General features: G+C 36.1%; 1 protein-coding gene across 1 annotated transcript; it reads left to right on the top strand.

Moving 5' to 3' along the window:
- The first annotated feature begins 8,002 nt into the window (after positions 1 to 8,002).
- SLC33A1 (solute carrier family 33 member 1) lies at positions 8,003 to 21,251 on the top strand. The gene is made up of 6 exons (XM_058188140.1): positions 8,003 to 9,252; positions 14,358 to 14,548; positions 16,091 to 16,275; positions 17,114 to 17,231; positions 17,858 to 18,073; positions 19,999 to 21,251. Exons 1-6 carry the CDS (start codon positions 8,481 to 8,483, stop codon positions 20,164 to 20,166), a joined length of 1,650 nt encoding a protein of 549 aa, XP_058044123.1. The 5' UTR covers positions 8,003 to 8,480; the 3' UTR covers positions 20,167 to 21,251.
- The last annotated feature ends 1,912 nt before the right edge of the window (positions 21,252 to 23,163 follow it).

Here is a 23,163-nt window from a genome sequence, read left to right as displayed (position 1 = left end):
CTGCTCAAAGAGTAGGTGGCAGTTGTGACTAGGAGGGCCTTTGTGAAACTTTGTGCTGTGCACCTTACCTGGATCATGAGGCCTTGCACTTGGTCACTCATGCTCTTGGCTGGATTACTGCAACACGCTGTACATGAGGAAGAATATGCTTGAAGGGTATTCAGAAGCTACAGCTGGTGCAGCATGTAGTGGTCCATACAGTCCTTGGAGCCTAGGGCTGAGCATATAACACCACTACTGTGCGAGCTGCATTGAATACCAGTTTGCTTTCATATCCAATTCAAGAAGATGGTCGTTACCTTTAAAGCTTTTAACAGCATGGATCCAGGGTATCTGAGGAACTGTTGTCTCTTGCCCCACTTCTGCTAGTGAAAGAGACCTGCTACAGATCCCGCCTGCTAAGGAATTCTAGCAAGTAGGTTCAAGAAGAGCCTTTTCTGCTGTGGTCCCATCCGTGTGGCTATACTGGATATATTTCTCCCATCCTTTTGGTCTTCTGGAAGGATATTAAAACTTTGCTTTGCAGCTTGACCTGGGGTCTTGAGGCACTCACCGCTGGAGGTAATTGATGGATAAGAAGACCTCATCCCCATCCTGCCCATCTGGTCTCAGAGTTTTAAAATTTTAAGATTTTAAAAACTATCTTAAATCTGTGTAGTGTTAATATTTTAATATTCTAATTATTTTTGTACTTGGTTTATAACCTGCAAGCCCTTACAGGAGAGATGGATGGCATAAAAAAAGAAAAAGGAAAGAAAGAAAGAGTGTGAGAGAGAGAAAGGGAGAAAGGAAGAAAGAGAAAATCATTTGACTTCAGGGTGGTCTGGTTGCCTACTGCCTAAAATGTAATGATGTGACCCAGTGGGGAGCAGTTGTCAGAACTCTGAATCCAGGTCAGTGGTCCATAACTTTGAGCGGTTGTTAAGCAACCGGTTGTAAGTTGAGGATTATTGGTATAGAATCAAGCAGCTTCTTCAGAGATAATTCTAAGACCAGAATGCAGAGAAGAGACTTGTGTTAGACAGTTACCTAAGACTTGCATGTTTGTGAATACAATATGGGCAGACGAGTATGATTTGGGTTGTTGTCCCTTTTTCCCACTCATTTTCCTTTCTTCAGTATATTGTCAAATGCTACTAAATGGAGGCAATTTAAAAAATTTGCAGCCCACCACTGACTAGTTTGTATAGGTGCATAAAGTATGGATATTACAGAATTACAATTCCCAGAAGCTCCAACCAGAGTACTCAATAGTAAAGACATCAGGGAACTATAGTTCAGGCGTATCTGAAGGGTTTCATATTGTACACTTATGGCTAGTGTATTGTGGGAATTCAGCTGCTTGGAGTTTCTTCAGTAACAGTAGCTAAATTAACCAGTTCTCAGTTATCTGAGCCATTTTAAGACATGTTACAAGGGGGAAGAAGAGGTTTGACAACCTTCATGATTAATTACAGCATGAAGTTAAAAAGGAAAGTTCTTCAAAGGAGATAATTTTTAACAAGGTATCATTCACATTTTTCAAAAATGGACAGGTCTTATTTCTTTTCTTTGAATTGGAAGTCTTGTCAAATCTTTCCTGCAGCACAGCAGTCTTTAATGTGCCTTATGGTTATGTTTTTTTGCGCTACAAGATAGAAAAAAAAGCAGGGGGAGAAAAGAGAGAACTTGGAAGTTAGCAAAAGAAAAATGAGATGAGAACAATAAAATGATAACTGCTTTATAGTTTTTTAATTATAGTTTTTAATTTCAAAATCTTATTTCAAATTTATCTGAACCCTTAATACCTTTCTAATTTTCTAAAATTTGAACTTTAATTATATAAACAGAGTAACTGAATTCCTAGCTTGTTAAAAAGGACTCGTTACCAGGCAAGTATTACCACGTGGTAGACATGTGCAAAACCAAAGACATATTGGACAAAAATACAAACATGGTTAGAAAAACTGTTAAAACTGCATATAGATTATAAGCCAGAAATATTTTTGTTAGGTACCAGAAAAATATGATAAGGGGAATTTGTATCTACATGTTTTGACAGCAGCAAGAATTCTATTTACACAGTATTGGAAAAATGAGGAAACACCAAGAGGGCCTCTGGTGGCTCAACAGACTAAGCAGTCTGTTATTAACACAGCTGCTTGCAATTACTGCAAGTTCAAGTCCCACCAGGCCCAAGGTTGACTCAGCCTTCCATCCTTTATAAGGTAGGTAAAATAAGGACCCAGATTGTTGGGGGCAATAAAAGTTGACTTTGTATATAATATACAAATGGATAAAGACTATTGCTTAACACAATGTAAGCCGCCCTGAGTCTTCGGAGAAGGGCGGGATATAAATTCAAATTAAAACAAAAACAAAAACAAACCAAAAAAACCAAAAAAACCATGTAATTAAAAAAATATTAGACTGTGCAGAAATGGATAGACTGACATTAAAGATAAAAGAAAAAGAAGATACATAGTATTTTCAAACATGGGACTTGTTTTATACATGGCTGGATAATAGAGGTTGCAATTAGGAGCTGGAAAAGCATTATTATATAAACAAATTGACCCAGACAATACACCATTCACAAAGCTCTTATGTATGTTAAATGAAAATATATAAAATAAACTGTTTTTTAAAAAAGACTCTTGTTTTTTCTGGTTGCTTGCTTCTAAAGTATCTTGAGTCAAGCTTTCCTATGAGTGTCTTGTTCAAGAAAGAGGATTATTGCAAAGGACCAAAGGACAATTACTTGATACTTGGAAGTCAGCAATTTTATATTTGAGTTAAGGATTATTGGAGGAGTGCCATCAGGACTTCCTCCGGCTGGAGAGACTGTGTAATCTGTCAAAGATTCCAATAATATCTCCTGAGAAGGTCAACACAAGCTCAGATATCAATCCTTTATTTTTTATGATAAATACAGATGCCAATATTTTATTCAGTTTATCTGCAGTCTCCAGATCTTTGTTGAGTATTCTTTCCACTCTTGATGGCCCAATTTCTACCTTGCCTGTTTTTCCTCATTAAATATATTGAAGGAAGCAATTATTTTCCTTTATTTTTATTTTTTTTGCAATAGTCTCTTCAGATACTTTTTCTGCATTCCACACTATCATGGTTACTTTTCTTTGTGCTCCATTTTGCTCTCTTTGTTAGAATCAGCATACAGGTCCTTCCATTTTTTATTTTTTTTTGCATTTATATCCCGCCCTTCTCTGAAGACTCAGGGCGGCTTACACTATGTCAAGCAATAGTCTTCATCCATTTGTATATTACATACAAAGTCAACTTATTGCCCCCAACAATCTGGGTCCTCATTTTACCTACCTTATAAAGGATGGAAGGCTGAGTCAACCTTGGACCTGGTGGGACTTGAACCTGCAGTAATTGCAAGCAGCTGCTGTTAATAACAGACTGTCTTAACAGTCTGAGCCACCAGAGGCCCATTTTTCTTTAACTTTTACAGTTTTTTGAACACTGCTAGAAAAACATGCTGGTTTCTTTCCAGACTTGGTTAACATTGCTTTTACTCCATGGAACACCATCCATCAGTTATCAATCATCAATCCAAAGAATCAAACTGGCAAAAGTTTCATTGTATAACTCTCCGTCAATATTGACTAAAATACATTGATGTTGTTTTAACACAGAACTGCCCAAAATTGAGAATTTTAAGCATTACAATATTAAAACTACACCCAGATTTAACTGATAATCCTTAGCAATCAGCCAGATGGAAACTAATTTATGAATAATGACTTCTTGAGTAGGCACTTTAATTCTGTGGCAATTTTCTTTGCAGGAAAGTTCATCATCTCATTGGCTTTTGTCTTTCAATAAAACATCAGTAATGTGTAAACTTCAGAGGTTCTACTTTAGTAGCTTGAATACTCCATAGGCATCTTTTCCAAACCACAACAATGCTAAAAGGATGAACAGTGCAATGTGACATCACAACTTAAAATTTTAACCTTCAGTAATAGCATTGTAAGTTGTGGAGTTTTTTGCTGGTTTCTTTATGCCCCACACTCCTTATGGATGTCCACGTCTTTGAGAGGTAATAGAAACACTCCCTGCATCATTTCACAAGGATTCTTAACTGATTGTTTCTATATCTCACCTACGTCTTGTGTGAATCCAGTCTTTTTTGACATTGCTGTGGATGTTTTTGCTCATGGGAAATTGATAAACATTATGTCTCTGTTATATCCAAATACCCCTGGTGACAAATATTGATTTTATGTTACATAAATTGCTATTGTGCGCTTTAAAAAGGATGACTTCAGAGTATTGAGTAAAATAAACAATCACATAAGAATGCCTATGACTCATTTCAAAAAAAAAATCTATGCCTCCTTGAGATCATAGATTTTTTTTAAAGGTTATGCAGAATTTATATAGAACATCCAATAACAAGAAATAATTGAAACTAAAATATCAAAAGGAAATTGTGTATGTAATTGCCTTCTAACATGGAGAAAATCTATCAGGATCTAATTATACTTGCAATCTCATTAGAGTGATCATGACTGGATAATATTTTGCTGCTTCCTTTGAGGTTGGTTGGTTGATTGACAAAAATGTATTTTCTTCCATAAATCTGCTACAGTGTCATGCTGGAGGTGGCTGTGGATTGATGAGATTCCCACCTCCCCTCTCCTTGCTCTCTGCTCTCCACCTGTCCATCTTTTTATCATATTGATGTACCGATTCTCATTGTGTTCTTTTTCATTGTTTATTTTATTGTTATTTTACTTTTCTGTTTACACTCCTTTCAATTTCTTTCTTTTTAATATTGTTATAGAGAAGCCCCATGTCGACATAGGCAGCACATAAATTTAACAAATGAATAGCAAAATAACAAATAAATTTATCAAGAAGTATCGTATTAATTCAGAATAGACAGTGGACAGCTCAGCAGAACTTGTGATATTGATGCAATGACATCTTTCCTAGGTTGTCATGATATAGTTAAACTCATTTTATGTACCATATGTATGTGTGCTTCTGGTAACTGCTTGACCTACTCTGGGGAATTTTCTTGGCAAGATTTTCAGAAGTGCTTTTCCATTACCCATTTTAAGATATTTATGTCTTGTCCTCAAATGTATGGATCCAAGAGAAGCTGTATTATATGACATCTGAGGAAGAAATTTCAGCACATAATCCTTCCCTTTTCTAGCATAAAACAACTATATATTAAATAACTCATGTATTTGACTACATGATACAGAAAGTCAGCTACCTCATACAGGAACCTCACTCTTCCTAATTACAGCACTGACCCCCAATTTCTTATATATTGTTTCATTTTATACATGTAAATATTTTACCTTTAAAATATAAGCACCCTGGTATATAGCATTCCTTTTATATATACCTTAGAATGGCAATTACATGTTTGACAAAACACGGTTTTTTGAGTATATCTTCTAAATTTTCACTGTTATGGTATGATTGTAATAATCTGCTCAGTATCTGCCTTCTCCTTGTGTACCCATATGTTTTTATATCTAACTATGTATTATTTATATTTAGAAGACAGTCTCTTTGTTAGTTCTTGTGATCAAGGATTATTTAAAATATTCTTATAACTCACTGTTTTCAAACTTGGCTTAAGATGTGTGAAAGTCAACTACCAGAATTGCCCAGCAGCATGAAAAACAACAAAATCAATATCATTTCCCATATGTGAAAGAAATGTTTTTAGAAATCTACAATTCTGTCCTCCAAATTAGGATTGTAATTCTCTCTGAGTCTCATTGAACTCAGCAAGACATACTCCCAGCTAAGTGGATAGGTATAAATTTGTTCTGACAGGTATTTAGCAATTTGCACTGGAGAATTCACCAGTCACAAAATTGAAGTCTGGTCCATTTTTCATATTAATGTATTCTGGAAACAAAAGCCATGCAAGTTAGCAAATGCAGCACTATTTACTGAAAACCCAATTTCCATACCTAACATGAAACATGAAAATTGTGTGCAGTGGCTTATCTCATAGCTTAATTAATCACTATATTGTTTCACTTCAGAAATTACATTTAATTTATATTACAGTGGCCTTCTCTGAGAGTAATATTCTTGGATAGTTTAATTTAGAGGAAAGTCCTAATCCAAACACCTGATACAGCTCTTATTTAAAGATTTAAATTAAATGATTAATCTGTTATCTGAGTTTTATCTTTCTTTACATAATAAACAGACTAGCTTCATATAAACTGCTAAGTCAAAGTGTGTTGTATTGTATTAACCCAGAAGACATGTATAACAAAGATAAGCTTCTTACATTCAAAGATAAATCCTATTTATTCTGATAATGCTTAACTCCTGGAAAAATGCAAAATATATTGCACTTCCCTCCAAATAAAGCATGGCACATTTACCAGTAGTTAACAATCATGCTGTACTCAATTAACACATTCTCTAAACTAGAATTCCCCAGGTGGCATACTAGCTGGTGAAATCTGGGAGTTGAAGTCCACACTCTTAAAAGTTGTGTTCATACAAGATACTAGCATGATTGTCTACTTTGTGGTTTAACATATTGCCCAAATGCAAACTGTCTCTCTGCAATTCTAAGCAGATTGGTGAAGAAAGTGGGAATCAAAACTATAAAAACAACCTCAAAACAAGTGGTGAATACAGTCTAGTTGATTAAATGCAATAGTGGAATGACTTTATTATGATTCTGGAGAAAGACACAAGAGCTTATGCGTACCTGAGAATAAGCCCTAGTGGAATGACTCAATGGGATTTGCTTCTATAACATATATTTAAAAAGCTGTGCGATAGTATTCCATATCCAGTGCTCTCAGGAACTGCCTGCAATCCCCATCCTCCACAGACAAGAGCTACTGCTTGATGAAGGGTATTTCAGTTCAGCACCTCCTGAGCTATGACTGCTTTAACAAAATTAACCTAGCAGATTGCAATATCGCCCCAGAAACAAGCAATGTACTAAGAAATCACTTCTTCATTTGTTAAGATTATAGGAGTATAAGTCATCAGGATTCAAACATTACTGATCACTGAAGTGTGGTTTTCTCCAGAAAGTACTTAATCCTGTAATAAATATGTTGTCTTTAAAGCTCTGTAAGACTTTAATCTTTGTTGGGTTCGAACAGTTCGATGCATTGCAAAAAATCATCAAAACAGACATTCAAGGGTTCAGACTGAGGCTTGATTTCAGAGCTTTGCCTTTGAGTGAAGTGGCTATGTTCAAATGACCTGTTTATCCACAATTATTTTGTCCAATACTAATTTAAATGTTTTCTGAATTCACTCTGCAAACTGGATCAAGGAAATCAGCAACATAATTTGGGCCATTTTTTAAACATTTTTTCTCAGGATCCTTTTCTGCTTTTAAAAATTAAGGAGGACCTTAAAAGAGCTTTTGTTGTATTGGCTATAATTAGTGATATTTATTGTATTAGAAATTTAAACTGATTCATTCCCTGCCACAATAGTTTGATAGGATTTTAAACTTGTATTATTTTTAAACACAGGCTGGCACAAAATTCTGATTTGGAGAACCCCTGAGGGAAATCCCAAGGTCCTAGACCACACTAAGAAACACTGCTCTAGAGCAGGGGTCTCCAACCTTGGTCCCTTTAAGACTTGTGGACTTCAACTCCCAGAGTCCCTCAGCTAGCAAAGTTGGCTGAGGAACTCTGGGAGTTGAAGTCCACAAGACTTAAAGTTGCCAAGGTTGGAGACCCCTGTCCTAGAAAGCTGCTGAGGCTGAGGAACAACACTGGGGTGGGAAAGGCGTAAAGTTTGCTCTAGTACCTCTTCCCTGTGTCGAGGGACGCCTCTCCTCCCTCTTACATTCACGGCTCGTAACTTTAACGGGAACCGGAAGCGTAACTGCAATTTCATTGAACGCGCCGCCCTCTCTAACCGGCAAGCGCCGCTGCCATTTATTATTTCACGCTTTCCTCTCCCGGACCTTTCTCTGATAGGGCAGTTGTTTCGTGACGAAATTCTCTCCTCGGCCAATGGGGTAAGACCACGGCGGCGCGGAGCTTTTGTTGCTTTGGCGGCCTCTTCGGCATTGGCTTGTGTTGCCAGGTAGGACCCTTTTATGGGTCGGACTCAGTCAGGGCTGGTTAAAAGGATTATTGGCCAATGAGTTGGGAATCGGTGGAGGTGAAGGAAGTTTTGTGGCGGGGACCGCGGACGGACGGCGTCTCCGGAGCCCGGCTGACATTCTCGCAGGTCACCGAAAGGAGGCCCTTCGCTTCGTGATGCTGAAGGGGGAGAGACGCGTCTCATTTGCCCTCCTTTTCTCGTCGTGGTGAGGGAACCTGCCCGCTCGCCCGGCGGAAGTAAAGAGAGGCCGCCGCAGGGAATCTGCCGGGTGGGGAGGTTGACCTGGGAGCCTCTCGCCATCTGCGATCAGTAGGGAAAAGGCTCTTCGGTGGGGAGGACCACCGGCCGGTCCCCTCGGCTTCTGAAGCAAAGCAGCGCTGGATTACGTGTGTGACATGTCTCCGGTCATCTCCTCTAAGGATAATAGCCGGCATCGCCGGCCAGGCAACTACCAGAACGCCCTGGATGGGATGCAGAGTAAGTCTGCTCCTCTAGATTTCTATGAAGATGGCCCTGTGGACGCCGTCGGAAAAGATGACAGGGAGCCGCTGCTTCAGGAGCCACATATCCAGCCTCTGGAGCCTCCCCAAGACTATAGAACAGAGTTTGGCAATATCTTGCTCCTTCTCTTCCTGTATGTGTTGCAAGGGATCCCTTTGGGGCTTGCTGGCAGCATCCCCCTCATCTTGCAAAGCAAGAATGTCAGCTACAAGGACCAGGCTTTCTTTAGTTTTGTCTTCTGGCCTTTCAGTCTGAAGTTGCTCTGGGCTCCCTTGGTGGACGCTGTGTACTTCAGGAACTTTGGTCGCCGAAAGTCTTGGCTTGTGCCTACTCAGTACATTATAGGTCTTTTTATGATGTACTTGTCTGTGCGGGTGGATGCTCTGCTTGGGGAGACCGATGGCCAAAGCCCAGATGTGGTGGCCCTTACTGTGACGTTCTTCCTCTTTGAATTCCTAGCAGCCACTCAGGACATAGCTGTAGATGGCTGGGCATTGACTATGTTATCACGAGAAAATGTGGGCTATGCATCCACTTGTAATTCCGTGGGTCAGACGGCTGGCTACTTCTTGGGAAATGTCTTGTTCCTGGCTCTTGAATCACCTTCCTTCTGCAATAAGTATTTACGCTTTCAGCCCCAAGCCAAAGGAATTGTTACACTTTCAGGTAAATGTTGGATACAGAAACTTACGGTTTTTCAAGTTTTTGTGTCCATTTCAAATTAGAAAATTTGACATATAAATATGATGATAGGTTCATTTCTAAGCCTATTTATTGCACAATTTATATTGCTGCCCATCTCATGACAATATCTATGAGAGTTGTCTGTTTTGCACAGGATCTTTTTATGGAATGACTTGAAGAACAACAATGTAATAATTTTCAGTGTTTCCATATCTATCCAACTTTGAAAATACAAAATCAGTGTGACATCTAACACACGCTTCTGTATTAGCATATTTACTAAGAATGTTATTTTATAAAAAATCTGGCATGTGGCACTTCATGCCAGATGGCATTTCTTTATTTGAATATCTAGAGTATTCTGATTGGTTATATCATAGCTGAAATGTTTTCACTCATTTATGAAGCTATATCAAGCTAGTTTATCCTTGTCCAAACTTACCAATTGTATCAGTGAAAAAGGCAAAACTTCCCATACATATGGCCTAGAAAAAGAAAATAGCATACGTTACATTTATCCTACAGATAAAAGTCCCCAAATTTTAGAGCTTTCTTAGAACTATTCTTCAGGGGAGAAGCATTATTTTCTTAAAACTAGTTGGTTCCAGTTTTTCCTGACCAATGTAATTTGTATAATAGATAACTAGGAGGTTTTTATCCAGTCAGAATATGTTATTTCTCCAAATTGACATTCTAGAAAACAGAAGATATATTTTCATCTTTTTGAAGCTGATAGCTGGATTGAGAAGCACGCTTTGTTCCTTCATCCATATGACACTAGTGTGCATAGAATTGTTATTCATAAAGTTTAAGTCACGTTCTGTTTAACTGATCTAACCCTCTGCCCCATATATTTCAATATACAAGGTAGACTAGAATACTTGAGCCTGTGCTTTAGATTTTTTTGAATGGGATATTAGAAATACAAGCATGTAGTTTAGCACAAAAGTTTACTACTAATTATTTAATTAGTAGTATTTATTAAATATTTATTAATAATTCTTATTGATCAATGAGCATCCAGAGAGAAAGAAAAAAGAATTTGGCTGAAGAAATCAGGGGAGGCACTTTTATGGTTTGTTGTTCATAAGAGCAATATAAAATTGGAGATAATTGTTCTCATCACTTGCAGCTGATATGCCATATTTATTTTCCTTTCTGAAGATGATAAAGACTGTACATATTACAAGTTGATTGGCCTCCATGAAATGAAAGTAAAAAAGGCAAAACTTGCTCACTTACCAGGCATGATAGGAATTTTTTGAATTATACATAGGAACAAACTGTGGCAGGACAAGGGCCAAAAGAAACTTTCCAGAAAATAGAGGAATGCCAAGTAGCAGGGAAGGAGGTAGATGAATGTGACACAAAAGCCCATGTTTCTTGGGTGCAGCTTTTATGCTTATATGGTTCTTAGAACACTTTCCAGGGCTTCCCTGTGGGTTTCTGGACTCTTGGGGGGAATGGCAGCTGTTATAAGCCTCAAAGACTGAGGAAGAAGACACTTCAGATTCTACAAATGAAAGGATTCCTGCCTTTGCCCTAGACCTAAAGGAAGCAATGGGAGGTAGATATTGGAAACTTCCTGCTGAGAGAGATTGAAGTAGCAATCTGTCAGCTGGATACTCTTTGAAGACAATGTGTCTTTCTAGGGACACATTTGGAATGTGAAGGAAAGATGTTGAAGACTTTGATACGTCCAGTAAGAAATATTTCTTTCTGTCATTCATGTGGAAACAAATGAAACAGCCAGATGCAGCACTGAAAACATGTAAGGTAGTATGAATGTTGGGCAGGAGGATGAAGAAGTTGAGGCACAGGTGATATTTTCTTTCTGCTTTCCATTGGTGGATATGGTCTAATGAGAGAGAGAGAAGACTACTGGAAGTAAACAATAGACTACCCAGGTGATGCCAATGGAAATGGTTTAGACTCTTAAACAATGGGAAACTTTGCCAAGTTGAGAGACTCCTGGCAAGAGAAAATTGAAAGTGAAGATGTTTGGAAGATGTCTTGAAAACCTGATAATGAGGAGCCATATATAGAATGTGTAACCATCCAATAAGCATATGTTACATTTCTACACAGAATATGGGAAACGAAGAACTAGAAATGTTATTGCTGGAATGAATATTGCTGGAAAGTAATATACTAATGAAATTGAAGTCATGGTATTCAAAGATTTAGTAGTATAGATTATGTCAAAGAAAAAAGCTAGACTAATGTATGTGTATGTGTGTATGACATCATCTGAAGGAAGTGGACATGTATATTGAGATCCAGATAATTGAGCATGGAAAAATTGAAAAAAAGGAGCCGGCTTTTTTACAGTATATAAAAAAATGAATGAGTGAAATCTGATGCTGATCAATAGGGAAGAACTGATTGGAAAGTAAAAACAATAGAATTTTGGGAGTATGTAACCAAGCCATTTTCCTTTAATATTATGGTAAGAAAATTTGGACCATAGTCATACACTTTAGAGTTCAAAATAGCCAATTTCAGTAAGATTAGCGAAGTAGTGGTTCCCATGATCAGAAATTGTCATGTCCAGTCTATTATACTGGAAGTATAATAGAGCACTCAGTTTCAAAGAGGGGGAAAAAATAGGGGCAGCTTAGGAAACTTGTGGATAGCACAGGTAGCTTTTGAGTTAAAATGTATAGGGAAGGGAGGATGGGTGAATCACCAAGAAGTATATCAACAAGGAACTATATCTATGCAAAGAAAGTTAGAAAGCATAAAGTACAAATGAGATTTAGGTTTGCAAGGAAATCAAAAGGAACAAAATGGGCTTATTTGGGTCGGTCATAAGTAAAAGAAGAAAGGGGCGGGTCCACTGTTAGAATGAGTAATAGGAAGTAAGAGGTAATAATGGAGCCGCCCCTTTCTAACAATTTTTTAAAAGTGGTAACTCAAAATAAGAAAAAAATATGGTTAAAAGCTGACTACTAGGAATGCTTCAGTTCTCCATGACCAGACTGATGATACCCAAGTCCTCAAATATTTATAGACGTCATCCCAGAGTCCTTTCATGCTTAGTGGGTATAATGAAGAAAAGTAAGGGTTGTTTTTGTCTATAGAAGAAAGGATCCAGCTGACTGATGTGAGAGTTTATGAGAAATCGGGATAAAGCATTTCATTTATCTGAGAAGAGGCAACACAGTCTGAATGGGAAAGATTTGGGAAGAAAGCATTTCAAATATATTTCCTTTATAATTAGCTGAGCGTGGGAATTTTTAACAGTTTTTAAGATTCTATATTTATCCCAGACTAGCATTAATGATACTGTCCTGAAATCCATATTCCTGCTTCTTTAATTTTTCCAGCTGTTTTTTACAACTCTGGAATGATGCTGATACTGGGCAAAATTGAAACAGATTGCTAAGCAGTCTGTGAGCATTTAGAAAATAATGCATTGCTTTACAGGAGTCAGCATGGGTCAGCCATGAATAAATCATTGCCAAGCTAACCCAGTCCTTTTGATAAAGGGATCAGTGATTTGACCATGGAAATGCAGTAAGTTAGGATTAGGTTAGAATTTTTCCAATTAGCCATTTTAATTAAATGATCTGTCAAAATACAGTGTTTAGTGATATACAATATGTGTTATAGCTGGACAAAATATAATGATATATAAAACTTTTGTTGTTATAGAAATAATTATATAAATACAGAATTACATAAACCTGTATGGGTACTTCCGCCAAACCACTGTGTTAGATTTGCATATTTTCTTAACCCTGTCAAATCTGTCTACTTTTGATATACCTGCATCAATTTGTATACTTCCTTATTATAGTAACTGTACTGTACAACTGGTGTATGTGTTATGCTTAGCAAACAAACCCATTGTAACCTCAACAGAGTGGAATTTAAATCTCTTACTTTGTAAGGAAAGAAAATAATACCAAATGTCAAAGAAACTCCAAACAAAGATAGTGATGTTATACAGGTAGATCCAGTTACTCATGGGGGGTTAAATTTCAACATTCAACTGCAGATAATGAAACTGCTGAAATTGGAATGTTAGGTATAAGCGCCCCAGAAAATGATAAAAAAATGAACAAAAATTCACCATGCAAGTAAAAAGCATAAATAAGGAGAATGTAACTTGACCACTTCAGATTTTTTGTTCTCATATATTATTTTATTTTGGCTATGAACTAGGGCAGGAATGAACAAAAAGGAATGAATAACTAGCATTTCTGCATTTTTTAAATATTCTATTTAAAAAGAATAATGACTGTAGAATAAAATGAAGGATAAAAGAATAGTGTTCCTTCATTCTACTGGTGAAATGAGCAGCACCATCTCCAAATAAGGATCAAATAAGGAAGCATGGCACATTGTTCCTCTTTTTCCTCTTCAAAATTATGGGAATTGTTATATTGCATTGTGAAGATGACCAGTCACAAAGTAGCTATAGCTGTATTTGCAAAGAAGGAGATAATGATGCTTCATAGAGCTCAGAGTGTACAAGATTCGTGATCCATTCAGTTTTATCTCCTGCTGAAGGAATTGATTCAGTAGATGAATAGGTGACTACTCAAGCATTTTTACATTCTGTTCCATCTGTGGGATATCATTATTGCAAAAGGTGTCATAATCTCAGTGCTGTTCATGATGCTTCAGAAGTTATTGACTGTTGGAGAATGTTAAGTTTTCAGTGGGACCCAGCATTGTCCTGAAAGTGCAAGAAATGTAGAGTGATCTTAGTCAAACAGATAATATTGTATGACAAAATCTAACCTGGTTTCTAAACTGATTTCTTAACCAGCACATTAAATCTCATCTAAGTGAATTATATCCTTGAATAGAAAAGTTTGTTAAGTGCAGGGAACTTCTGTAAGAAGTTATCACCCAAATCCATATTTGGGTGATATATTGTTTTATATGGTTCAAGTCTAGTCATAGCATCTGTAAAATTTGGTATTTATTCTGTACTTAGAATATAGTGGCTTGCCACATCTGGTTTCTTTAGATATGTTCCACTATAGTTTCATAAGGCTCAAAGAGTTTGCAGAAAAGGCTGGCGTAAAAGATCATTAATGAAAAATTTGGATTATGAATAAATATCGTTTCAGATTTCCTCTTTTTCTGGGGTGCTGTTTTTTTAATAACTACTACATTGGTTGCGCTTTTGAAAAAGGAAAACAAGACAATAGCACCATCAAAAGAAGAGACAAAAGGAATCACGGATACATACAAGCTGCTTTTCTCAATAATCAAAATGCCAGCTGTCCTTACATTTTGTGCCCTGATCTTAACAGCAAAAGTGAGTAAATAATTTGTACAGTAGTTTCCAGTTGGGAATTTGAGCCATTTTTGCAAAAGGTTATTTATCTATAGACTTATGCGTCTTATTAAATCATTATGAGTCAGATGACCACTAGAGAACATGAACGCTATACAGGGAGTCTTTGATTTATGATGGCATTTGGAACTGGAATTTCTGTCACAAAGTGATGCATTTATAGAGCACCATGACATCACTTGGCGATGGCAATTCCTGCAGTTCTGGCTCCCGTCATTAATGGAAACTTGTGATCATTAGGTGAGGCAACTTCCTGCTGGCTTCCCACAAGCAAAACCGATGGGGAAGTTGACAGGACGTTGTAAGTCCTAGACTGACAGAAAGGTAAGTGGCTTCTGCTGGGTGGGGGAAGGAGTGCAAGGAAAGCAGAGTGAAGTTTAGGGAGGGTATGTAAGAGTGTGAGGGATAGGACAAAGGATGGGGAGTATGCACAAAGTTTGGAAAGGAAGGACTTGTGAGAGATGCATTGAGGGAGTTCATAAAGTGCAGTGAGGGTCAGGAAGGGTAAGGGAATGTGTGAGAGGCACGGTGAAGGTTGGGGGTGGTGCGTGAAGGTCAGGGATGGTGCGCAAAGTATGGGTGAGGGAGATTTGCCTCAGCAATTTACAACCTTCCCTGACAGCTTCTTCATTAGCTTTCTGCAGAAGCCAGCAGGGAGGGTTGCAAATGGTGATCACAGGATCATGGGGTGTTGCAGCCACTTGTAAGTGCAAACCACGTGCTAAATGCCCAGATCACAATGACTGACAGTGGTGAAGCTACATTCGTTCAGCACCATTGTTACTCCAGTCACTGATAGGTAACTCATAGGTCAAGTACAGTAACCCTAATGTTGGGCCAGGTTACATCTTACACCTTACAAAGATACAATAGAATAGAATAGAATAGAATAGAATAGAATAGAATAGAATAGAATAGAATTTTATTGGCCAAGTGTGATTGGACACACAAGGAATTTGTCTTGGTGCATATGCTCTCAGTGTACATAAAAGAAAAGATACGTTCATCAAGGTACCTTGAATGTACGTTCTATCAGGAATGCTCTAGTACAGGAGTCATGATTGCTATGGGGAAGTGTTTTTTATAATCCCAAGTCGTCGTTATTTTTTATTTTAAAAGAAACAAGATTTGTAATTATTAGTTTGCATAGCAAGGAGTACCTGCTTGATTTTTCTAGATTGCTGAATAGTTTTTAAAGCATATTTTAAGAATATCTATAGATACTGATGGGAAAACAAAGTGATTTAAAAATCATGTCTGAGTACATTTTTGTTGCATAACAGTAAACAGGATGTATAAGATTTTTTTGGGGCCAAATCAATAGTTTTATAAATTTCACATTACTGACTTGAACCAGGGTACAAGTTTCATTTAAATCAACAGTGGTTTACCTCCCTGTCAGGCTGGTGAAAAAGCAAGTTATAAAATTAGTTATCAAGACAAATTTGAGAAAAGCTTAAAATTAATAATCTTAGAGAAAATTAACAAGATTTTATATTGCAGGTTGGTTTCTCAGCAGCAGATGCTGTAACAGGTCTCAAACTGGTAGAAGAAGGTGTGCCTAAGGAACATTTAGCTCTGCTTGCTGTTCCAATGGTTCCATTGCAAATCATACTGCCCCTGATCATCAGCAAATACACAGCAGGGCCAAAGCCCTTGAATACGTTTTATAAAGCCATGCCATTCAGGTAAAATGTTTAGATTGTTACATTTTGGTGATAAATATTGCACTACCTCTTTAAACGGAATTGTATTTTTATATTTATTAAAAGTTAGATATACACCTCAAGAACAGGCAAATCTGGAGCAGCAGGTCTAAAAAGGCTTATATTAATTCTTTAAGGACATATCATTTCCCTCCAACCTTTTACTGACGAAGAAATAACATTGTGTTCACACATAGTAGCAAATCTCAAACTGTACGTAATTCTGTCTTCTCTAGGAATAAGAATCGTGCATAACTCAATTGGTTCTATCCTGGCTGGGGAATAGTAGGAGTTGAAGTCCACACATCTTAAAATTGCAAAGTGAGAAACCCTGAACTAACCAAATAAGAATGGGTCTCGCCTTGTTTTATTTTTGGTTTTTTTGTACAGAAGGAGAATCCCTCCACTTCCTCTCTAAACCAAATCGGATTTAGATAAGCTATATCTTTTAACTTTATTTGCTGTTTCTTTAACAAGCCTTAGTACACACATAACATTACACAAAGTATAAATGAAGCTGTCAGAGCAAGATATGTAAGGATGTTTCCTGTTAAAATATGTATCAGTTTTATTTGTAGAAATGAAATTTTTAAGAAATGTTTTACTTGATATCGGCTAAGTGCATCTGTGTCTTCATGTTTCTCAATTCACATATGTTAAATAGCACACCAGAAGCTGACCCTTTTGTTAGTGAATTAAAGTTACCTTCCACTCATAACTTTGATCTAAAACTTGTGAAAATCAGATAGTCACATGGCTTCTGTATATCACAGACACAGTTTCGTTATTAATTAAAAATATTCTCATATTTTTGTTGTAGGCTACTGTTTGGATTAGAATTTGCTCTCCTGTTTTGGTGGACTCCCAGAGTAAAGTATGAAGGAGGATTTCCGATCTATTTCTACTTTATATTATTGCTGAGTTATGCCTTACATCAGGTAAGGTTGCATACATGGGTGGGGTTATTAGTTCAGTTTAAGTATGATTGCTTAAAGATCCTGGACCTTTAATGAATGGATTATTGAAAGCAGTAGCATCTCTGTTTAGGCTCATATGGAAACCTGAAAAACGCTGGCTTGCTTTAATAAATAACAGTTGTAGTCTTTAATAAATACTGCAGTTGTAGCGATTCAAAACATTTTTTAGAATCACTTTTGAGATGTCTATAGCTTATACATATACATATACATGCATGCAGATGTATATGTATGTGTGTTTATATACAGCATATAGGTATGTATACGTGTACACACAGTGGAATTTCATTTTGATTGACTAATTGGGTGGAGATGTGTGCATTCATTGTTGAAGAGTTATGTGATTCATGGCACTTTTTTTGTCATATAGTCATTTCATTATGCAAGGAACAATCCTGATGGAGCTTATTAACAACCAGAATCTTGCAAGGTTCTAATTCAGTGGGATAGGAATGGGATGCATTGGAATCTGTAATATGTGCTCTCAGAGCAAAAAAAAGGTTCTTATCCCAGTTCTAGAAGACAGAGCAGGATATTAATATTTTGAATAAAAATCACGTCATGCCTTGGTGTTTATTGTCTTCTAGGTTACTGTATATAGTATGTATGTTGCTATAATGGCTTTCAATGCCAAAGTTAGTGACCCACTCATTGGAGGAACATACATGACACTGCTCAACACGGTATCCAATCTGGGAGGAAACTGGCCAGCCACAGTAGCTTTGTGGCTTGTGGACCCACTTACAGTGAAGCAATGTGTTGGAATTCAAGGTCATAACTGTGGGACTTCAGCTGCTGCAGAAGTAAGTTTGGTACAAAACAGATTCCCTATCTTAAAGGTAGCATGATGATAGTAGATTTCCAGACTGATTTTATAAATTTAAATTGGATTATGAGCCCCTTTAGAAACTTTTTAATAAATTGTTAATTTGAATTTGCACCCTGCTTACTAGTGAGATACTTCTCCTTTGTCTTACTAGATCCCATGTTTCATTGGCCCACCTAGAGTGTTTTTGCACTGCTAATTCAATTGCAGCACAATGATTAAAACTATTTTCTTGAACAATCTCTTCTACTTTGGCTGCAATCCACATTTTTTAAAATTCTTCTCCTGAACTGTGAACATAATAGCTGCATTTGGATAATCACAAATTGACCTGATTACTCAGGATTACATGCAACCCTTGTGAACACTATGTAATTTACACCATGCATTGCATCAGAATGGTACTGACAAACAAATTGGACACCTTGCCTTGGTTGTAATTTCCTGTTTACTCCAAACTAGAAAGTTGTGATTAAAGATTCCAGAAGAAGCTAACATATTAAGCCAAATTGGGCTGATATCCAAACTTCTTCAGAAGCCATGAATAATATTTTTACAGGTTAGAAAAAAGTTGGTTTGTATGGTTGCTAAAAGTGAACACTTAAATTGATGACACATTATCAAAAACAACATAAAACTATCATTTATAGATGACGTCAGTGTGCCTGGCTGAATCATTCATTCATTCATTCAATTTTTATAGTTGCTCATTTCAGTCAATAACTCTAGGCAGCTTATGAGTCAATAAATATATTACAGTTAAAACACTAAAAACATTTACAGCCATAAAAAAACAATAATTTATGTGGAGATCAAAATAGTAAAACCAAATACAGGCAATCCTCGACTTACAACAGTTCAGTTAGTGACCATTTAGACTTACGACTGTGGTAGCATCCCATTGGTCATCTGATCAAAATTCAGGTGCTTGGCAACTGATTCAATTTATGATGATTGCAATGTCCTGGGGCCTTGGAAAGGCTACTTTTCACAGCCTGTAAAGCACTTCTGGCTGTTATAAAATGTCACACTCCCCTCAATTACGACTGCAATTCAGGCACTTAGAAACGAGCACTTAGTACCAGTTGCAGGATCCTATGATCTTGTGACTGATCATTTTCTGCCAGTTTTTGCCGGAAAAAAACCTCCACATTTGGGAGAATGGATTCACTTAACAATTGCATGACTGCTTAATAATGGCATGGTTCAGACTTACAACTGCATGATTCACTTAGTGACTGCTATAAAAACCAATAAAAAGATAAAGAGTCCATCATGTGGGTACCTGGATTAATGACCGAAATGAATTAGGACCAAAATTCAAGTCTCAATAGTGATTGTAAATTGAACAATACCTGTAATTAGCTAATTTTATTTAACTGATTTGTAATTATAATATTGTTTTGTTTTTGTGTGTTGTACCATACCATGAGGAAAGCTTATGATGAGGGTGACCATTTTAGGCCATCAAGACAAAATTCCTGTTCATAAATAAATAAATAAATAAATAAAAATCCAGATTAAAACGTCCTAGCTATTCTCACTTGCTCCACCTTCAGATTCAAAGGTGAATTTCCACCTTTGTAATGTTCCTCTTTCTTCCCCATGTAATAGGTTAGATAGATAGATAGAGAGAGAGAGAGAGAGAGAGAGATTCTTACAATATTCTTTTGAAATTAGGCCAAAGACTGTGGGTTGTCAACAAATATTCTCAGCAGCTTGGTCCATTTTTAAATATTTTACGTACTTTTTAAATGATGCACATTAAAGTAATGGAAGTTACGCATTCAGAAAAATGTTTAAATGTGTTACATATGTCAAAAGCAATTTGTTTATCTATGCCTGATATACTTATCACTTATTCCCACCCACCTTCCTCCCTTCTGTTTTTCTGTATTACAGCTTTGCTCAAAAGAAGGTGGATCTTGTGCTATTACTCTGGATGGTTATTATGTGGAATCCATAACATGCGTAGTATTAGGATTTGCTTGGTGGTTGTTTCTTGGGCCAAGACTGAAAAGGCTTCAGGATGAGCAACCAGCATCATGGAAATGCAGAAGAATCAGTTAATGAAAATGAAATATCACAAAAGACTGGCTAAAATTGCTATAGCTTTGTCATATAACAAATATACAAGAGAATAAGTATACACATCTAAAAATGGTCGATTTATACATGCCAAATGACTTTACAAAAGCTAGAGTCAAGTTAAGTACTGTATGGATCAATTATAAAGTTTGCCCTTCTTATCCAAAATTACCTTTAAAGTTGTTTTTTTTTTTTTTAAAATTACTTTATAAAAAAATTTAAAATCTGTTACTATTCTGCTAAATTACAGTGGTTGCCTTCCTTTTATGCCCTTAAAGTTACCTTTGAAGAAAAATAAATCTGTCTTTAAAGGATCTTACAATAATTTTGATTTATAATAAACATTGAATCTACATGGTTAAAATGCTTTAGAAATAAAAAAAAGTTTTATATATATGTATATGTTTTATATTGCTTAATTCTAAATTCTAAATTATATTCCATAATTCTAAATAGGTCAAAACGATTCAAAGGTATAACAGATTCTTTTTTTTGCCTTGCTCTCATAAAATTTAGTTTTATAAAAAAATAATATATTTATAATAGTGATAATATGCTTTTTTTTTCTTTTAAAGTTCAGATTTGGTACAGTACTAATAGTTTACAGCATAAATAGCCCCAAGTCACAGAGGCATATTAATTGGTTCTGAAGTCTTTCAAAATATTAGACTCAGATATAAAATCGATGATAACAGTTTGCATGTGAAAAACCAAACTTATAAGTTTATGAAGAATGGAACATACTTTTTTTTTTTTTGGCATATGGGACCCAAATAAGACCAAGCAGAATATTTAGTGCCTTCTGGAAACAAGTTATGTAAGATGGCAATCAAATATCTGTACTGTTAAATTTTAGAACGTGTGTCATTCTCATAAAATATACCCATTTCTGCTGATGTCGGGAATCTAAGTAATTGTTTCAATGAACATTAGAGGACATTTTTTAGACTCTAATGATGTACAATATAATGTATATCATATGGAAATGGGCTCTGTATAGCATTTGATGTATTGTATACATCTTTCATATGAACATTTATTCAAAAATAAAATGGTGTCATACTTTTGATACTACCGTGAACTATTGAAGTACTCATATCAGGGATATATACTGTCTCAGTTTTACTGGTTATTTCAATAAGTCAGTTCTTTCTGAAATTGACATTTTTGATTCCATGTGAATCTTTATGATTTACACTGTTTTGTTTGAAGCTCTTTTCAGAGTGTGAATAAACTTTAAACCTCTAGTATTTATGTTAGAAACTATCTTTTTTAAAACACACAGAGATGTGTGTTCCAATGAAATGAATAGGAAATACTTCTAAGAAAATAAAAATAGTGTTAGTTTTCAAATACATTTTAACCTTATCAACAGGGGGAAGATAACCTTTTGTGTTTGGTTGACACTTCTCTTAGAATTTGTGATAGAAATTCTGACATGCTGCTCTGAAATACTGACAACATATTATTTAAATAATAGAAATCAGAAGAACAATCAAATTTGGTAACTTGAATGAAAACTCCAGTGCTCACAATAAAGAGACTTCATTTTCATTAATATTTTACAACAACCTGATTTGGATTTTCTTAAATTCGATTTATCCTTACTGCATAGATTAGCACAAATACAATAACCATAATTAATGGTTTTAATAAATATAGTAAATATGCTAGAATATGAAGGCCAGGGATAGGTGGCTGGAGATGAGATGAGAGGAAAGGAGAAATATTTAAAAGAATTCTTCCCAGGATTTCTTTCTTCCAGGTAAGAGTTCTGTTAAAATATTAGTTGTTTCTAGGCCTTTTCAGCAGGGGGCAAGGCTTTCTTCTAGAAAAATCTATGTAACGAGGAGTATTCACCATAAACGATGAAATAGCCTTTTTATGTTTTCCTATTCTGTATTACTGTTAATACAATGTGCCAAAATAAATAAAGGTTGTCCGTTTAAACAAAACTCTGGCAGTGTAAAATAAATTATGTAAATTGATAAAATTCAGAATCAATAGAAAAGTTAAGTTTCTAAAAAAATGAGATTTGAAATATCACCTGAATTATAAAAGCTGATATTAAAAAAATTGTGCTCAAGGAGACTGGGTGATGTTTCTCAAACAGTATTCTCCTTTCCACAAGCATTAAACTCGCTTTTGAAATGCAAAAATAAGTTTAAAATAATTACCGGTATTTTAGTCTTGATAGCCAAATCTAAATCCATGACATGTGCCCCTAAGTTTAAAAAAATAACCAGCTTGTGAGATACGGCTCTGGTTCCCCCATCCTGTCCTAGGGCTTTTATATATGTTGTATATGGTTGGTTTAGATCTTAGTACACAATCAGAATATGTCCCAGGTATGTCCCATACAGATACAAATTAAGCAATTATTTCTAAATACTGTTTTCAAGGCTTTATACAAACACAAAAGCACACAAATCTTCTAAGACACAAATCCTCTCTTCTAAGAGTCATGGGTTAAAGCTTTTTAAATGTTACTTTTAGGAACTAATTACTGATGTGATGTACAATAGTGTCCCCACATCTTTCAAATATAACCTGGGTAATATTTCTATTTTTGCTGTATGAAAATATCTATAGACTCATAAGTTAAAGACAATTTTTTGTGTTTTTAACCTGAACCAATATTAAACGAGAATTAAGTATCTAGGCACAAAAAGCTGAAGAGTTTTTTTGGGGGGTGGGAGTTTTGTGCTAGTTAACATAATTTCTGTGCAGACTCCAAATGAAGTAAGTTGGTTGAGAAATAGTCTGATGGTTTTTCACCAAATTTTTTTTTTTTTACATTTATATCCCGCCCTTCTCTGAAGACTCAGGGCGGCTTACAGTGTGTAAGGCAATAGTCTCATTCTATTTGTATATTTACAAAGTCAACTTATTGCCCCCCCAACAATCTGGGTCCTCATTTTACCTACCTTATAAAGGATGGAAGGCTGAGTCAACCTTGGGCCTGGTGGGATTCGAGCC

This window comes from Ahaetulla prasina, chromosome 6 (genome assembly GCF_028640845.1).
Source record: "Ahaetulla prasina isolate Xishuangbanna chromosome 6, ASM2864084v1, whole genome shotgun sequence".
NCBI classification, from domain to species: domain Eukaryota; kingdom Metazoa; phylum Chordata; class Lepidosauria; order Squamata; family Colubridae; genus Ahaetulla; species Ahaetulla prasina.
The sequence above is the reverse complement of the archived record's forward strand: the minus strand, read 5'-3'. Positions and strand labels throughout refer to the sequence as shown.

Coding starts and splice junctions, on each gene's coding strand:
- SLC33A1 (XM_058188140.1), top strand. CDS start 8,481: ATGTCTCCGGTCATCTCCTCTAAGGATAATAGCCGGCATCGCCGGCCA. Junction 14,549..16,090: donor CCCTGATCTTAACAGCAAAA/GTGAGTAAATAA, acceptor TTTATATTGCAG/GTTGGTTTCTCAGCAGCAGA. Junction 16,276..17,113: donor TATAAAGCCATGCCATTCAG/GTAAAATGTTTA, acceptor TTTTTGTTGTAG/GCTACTGTTTGGATTAGAAT.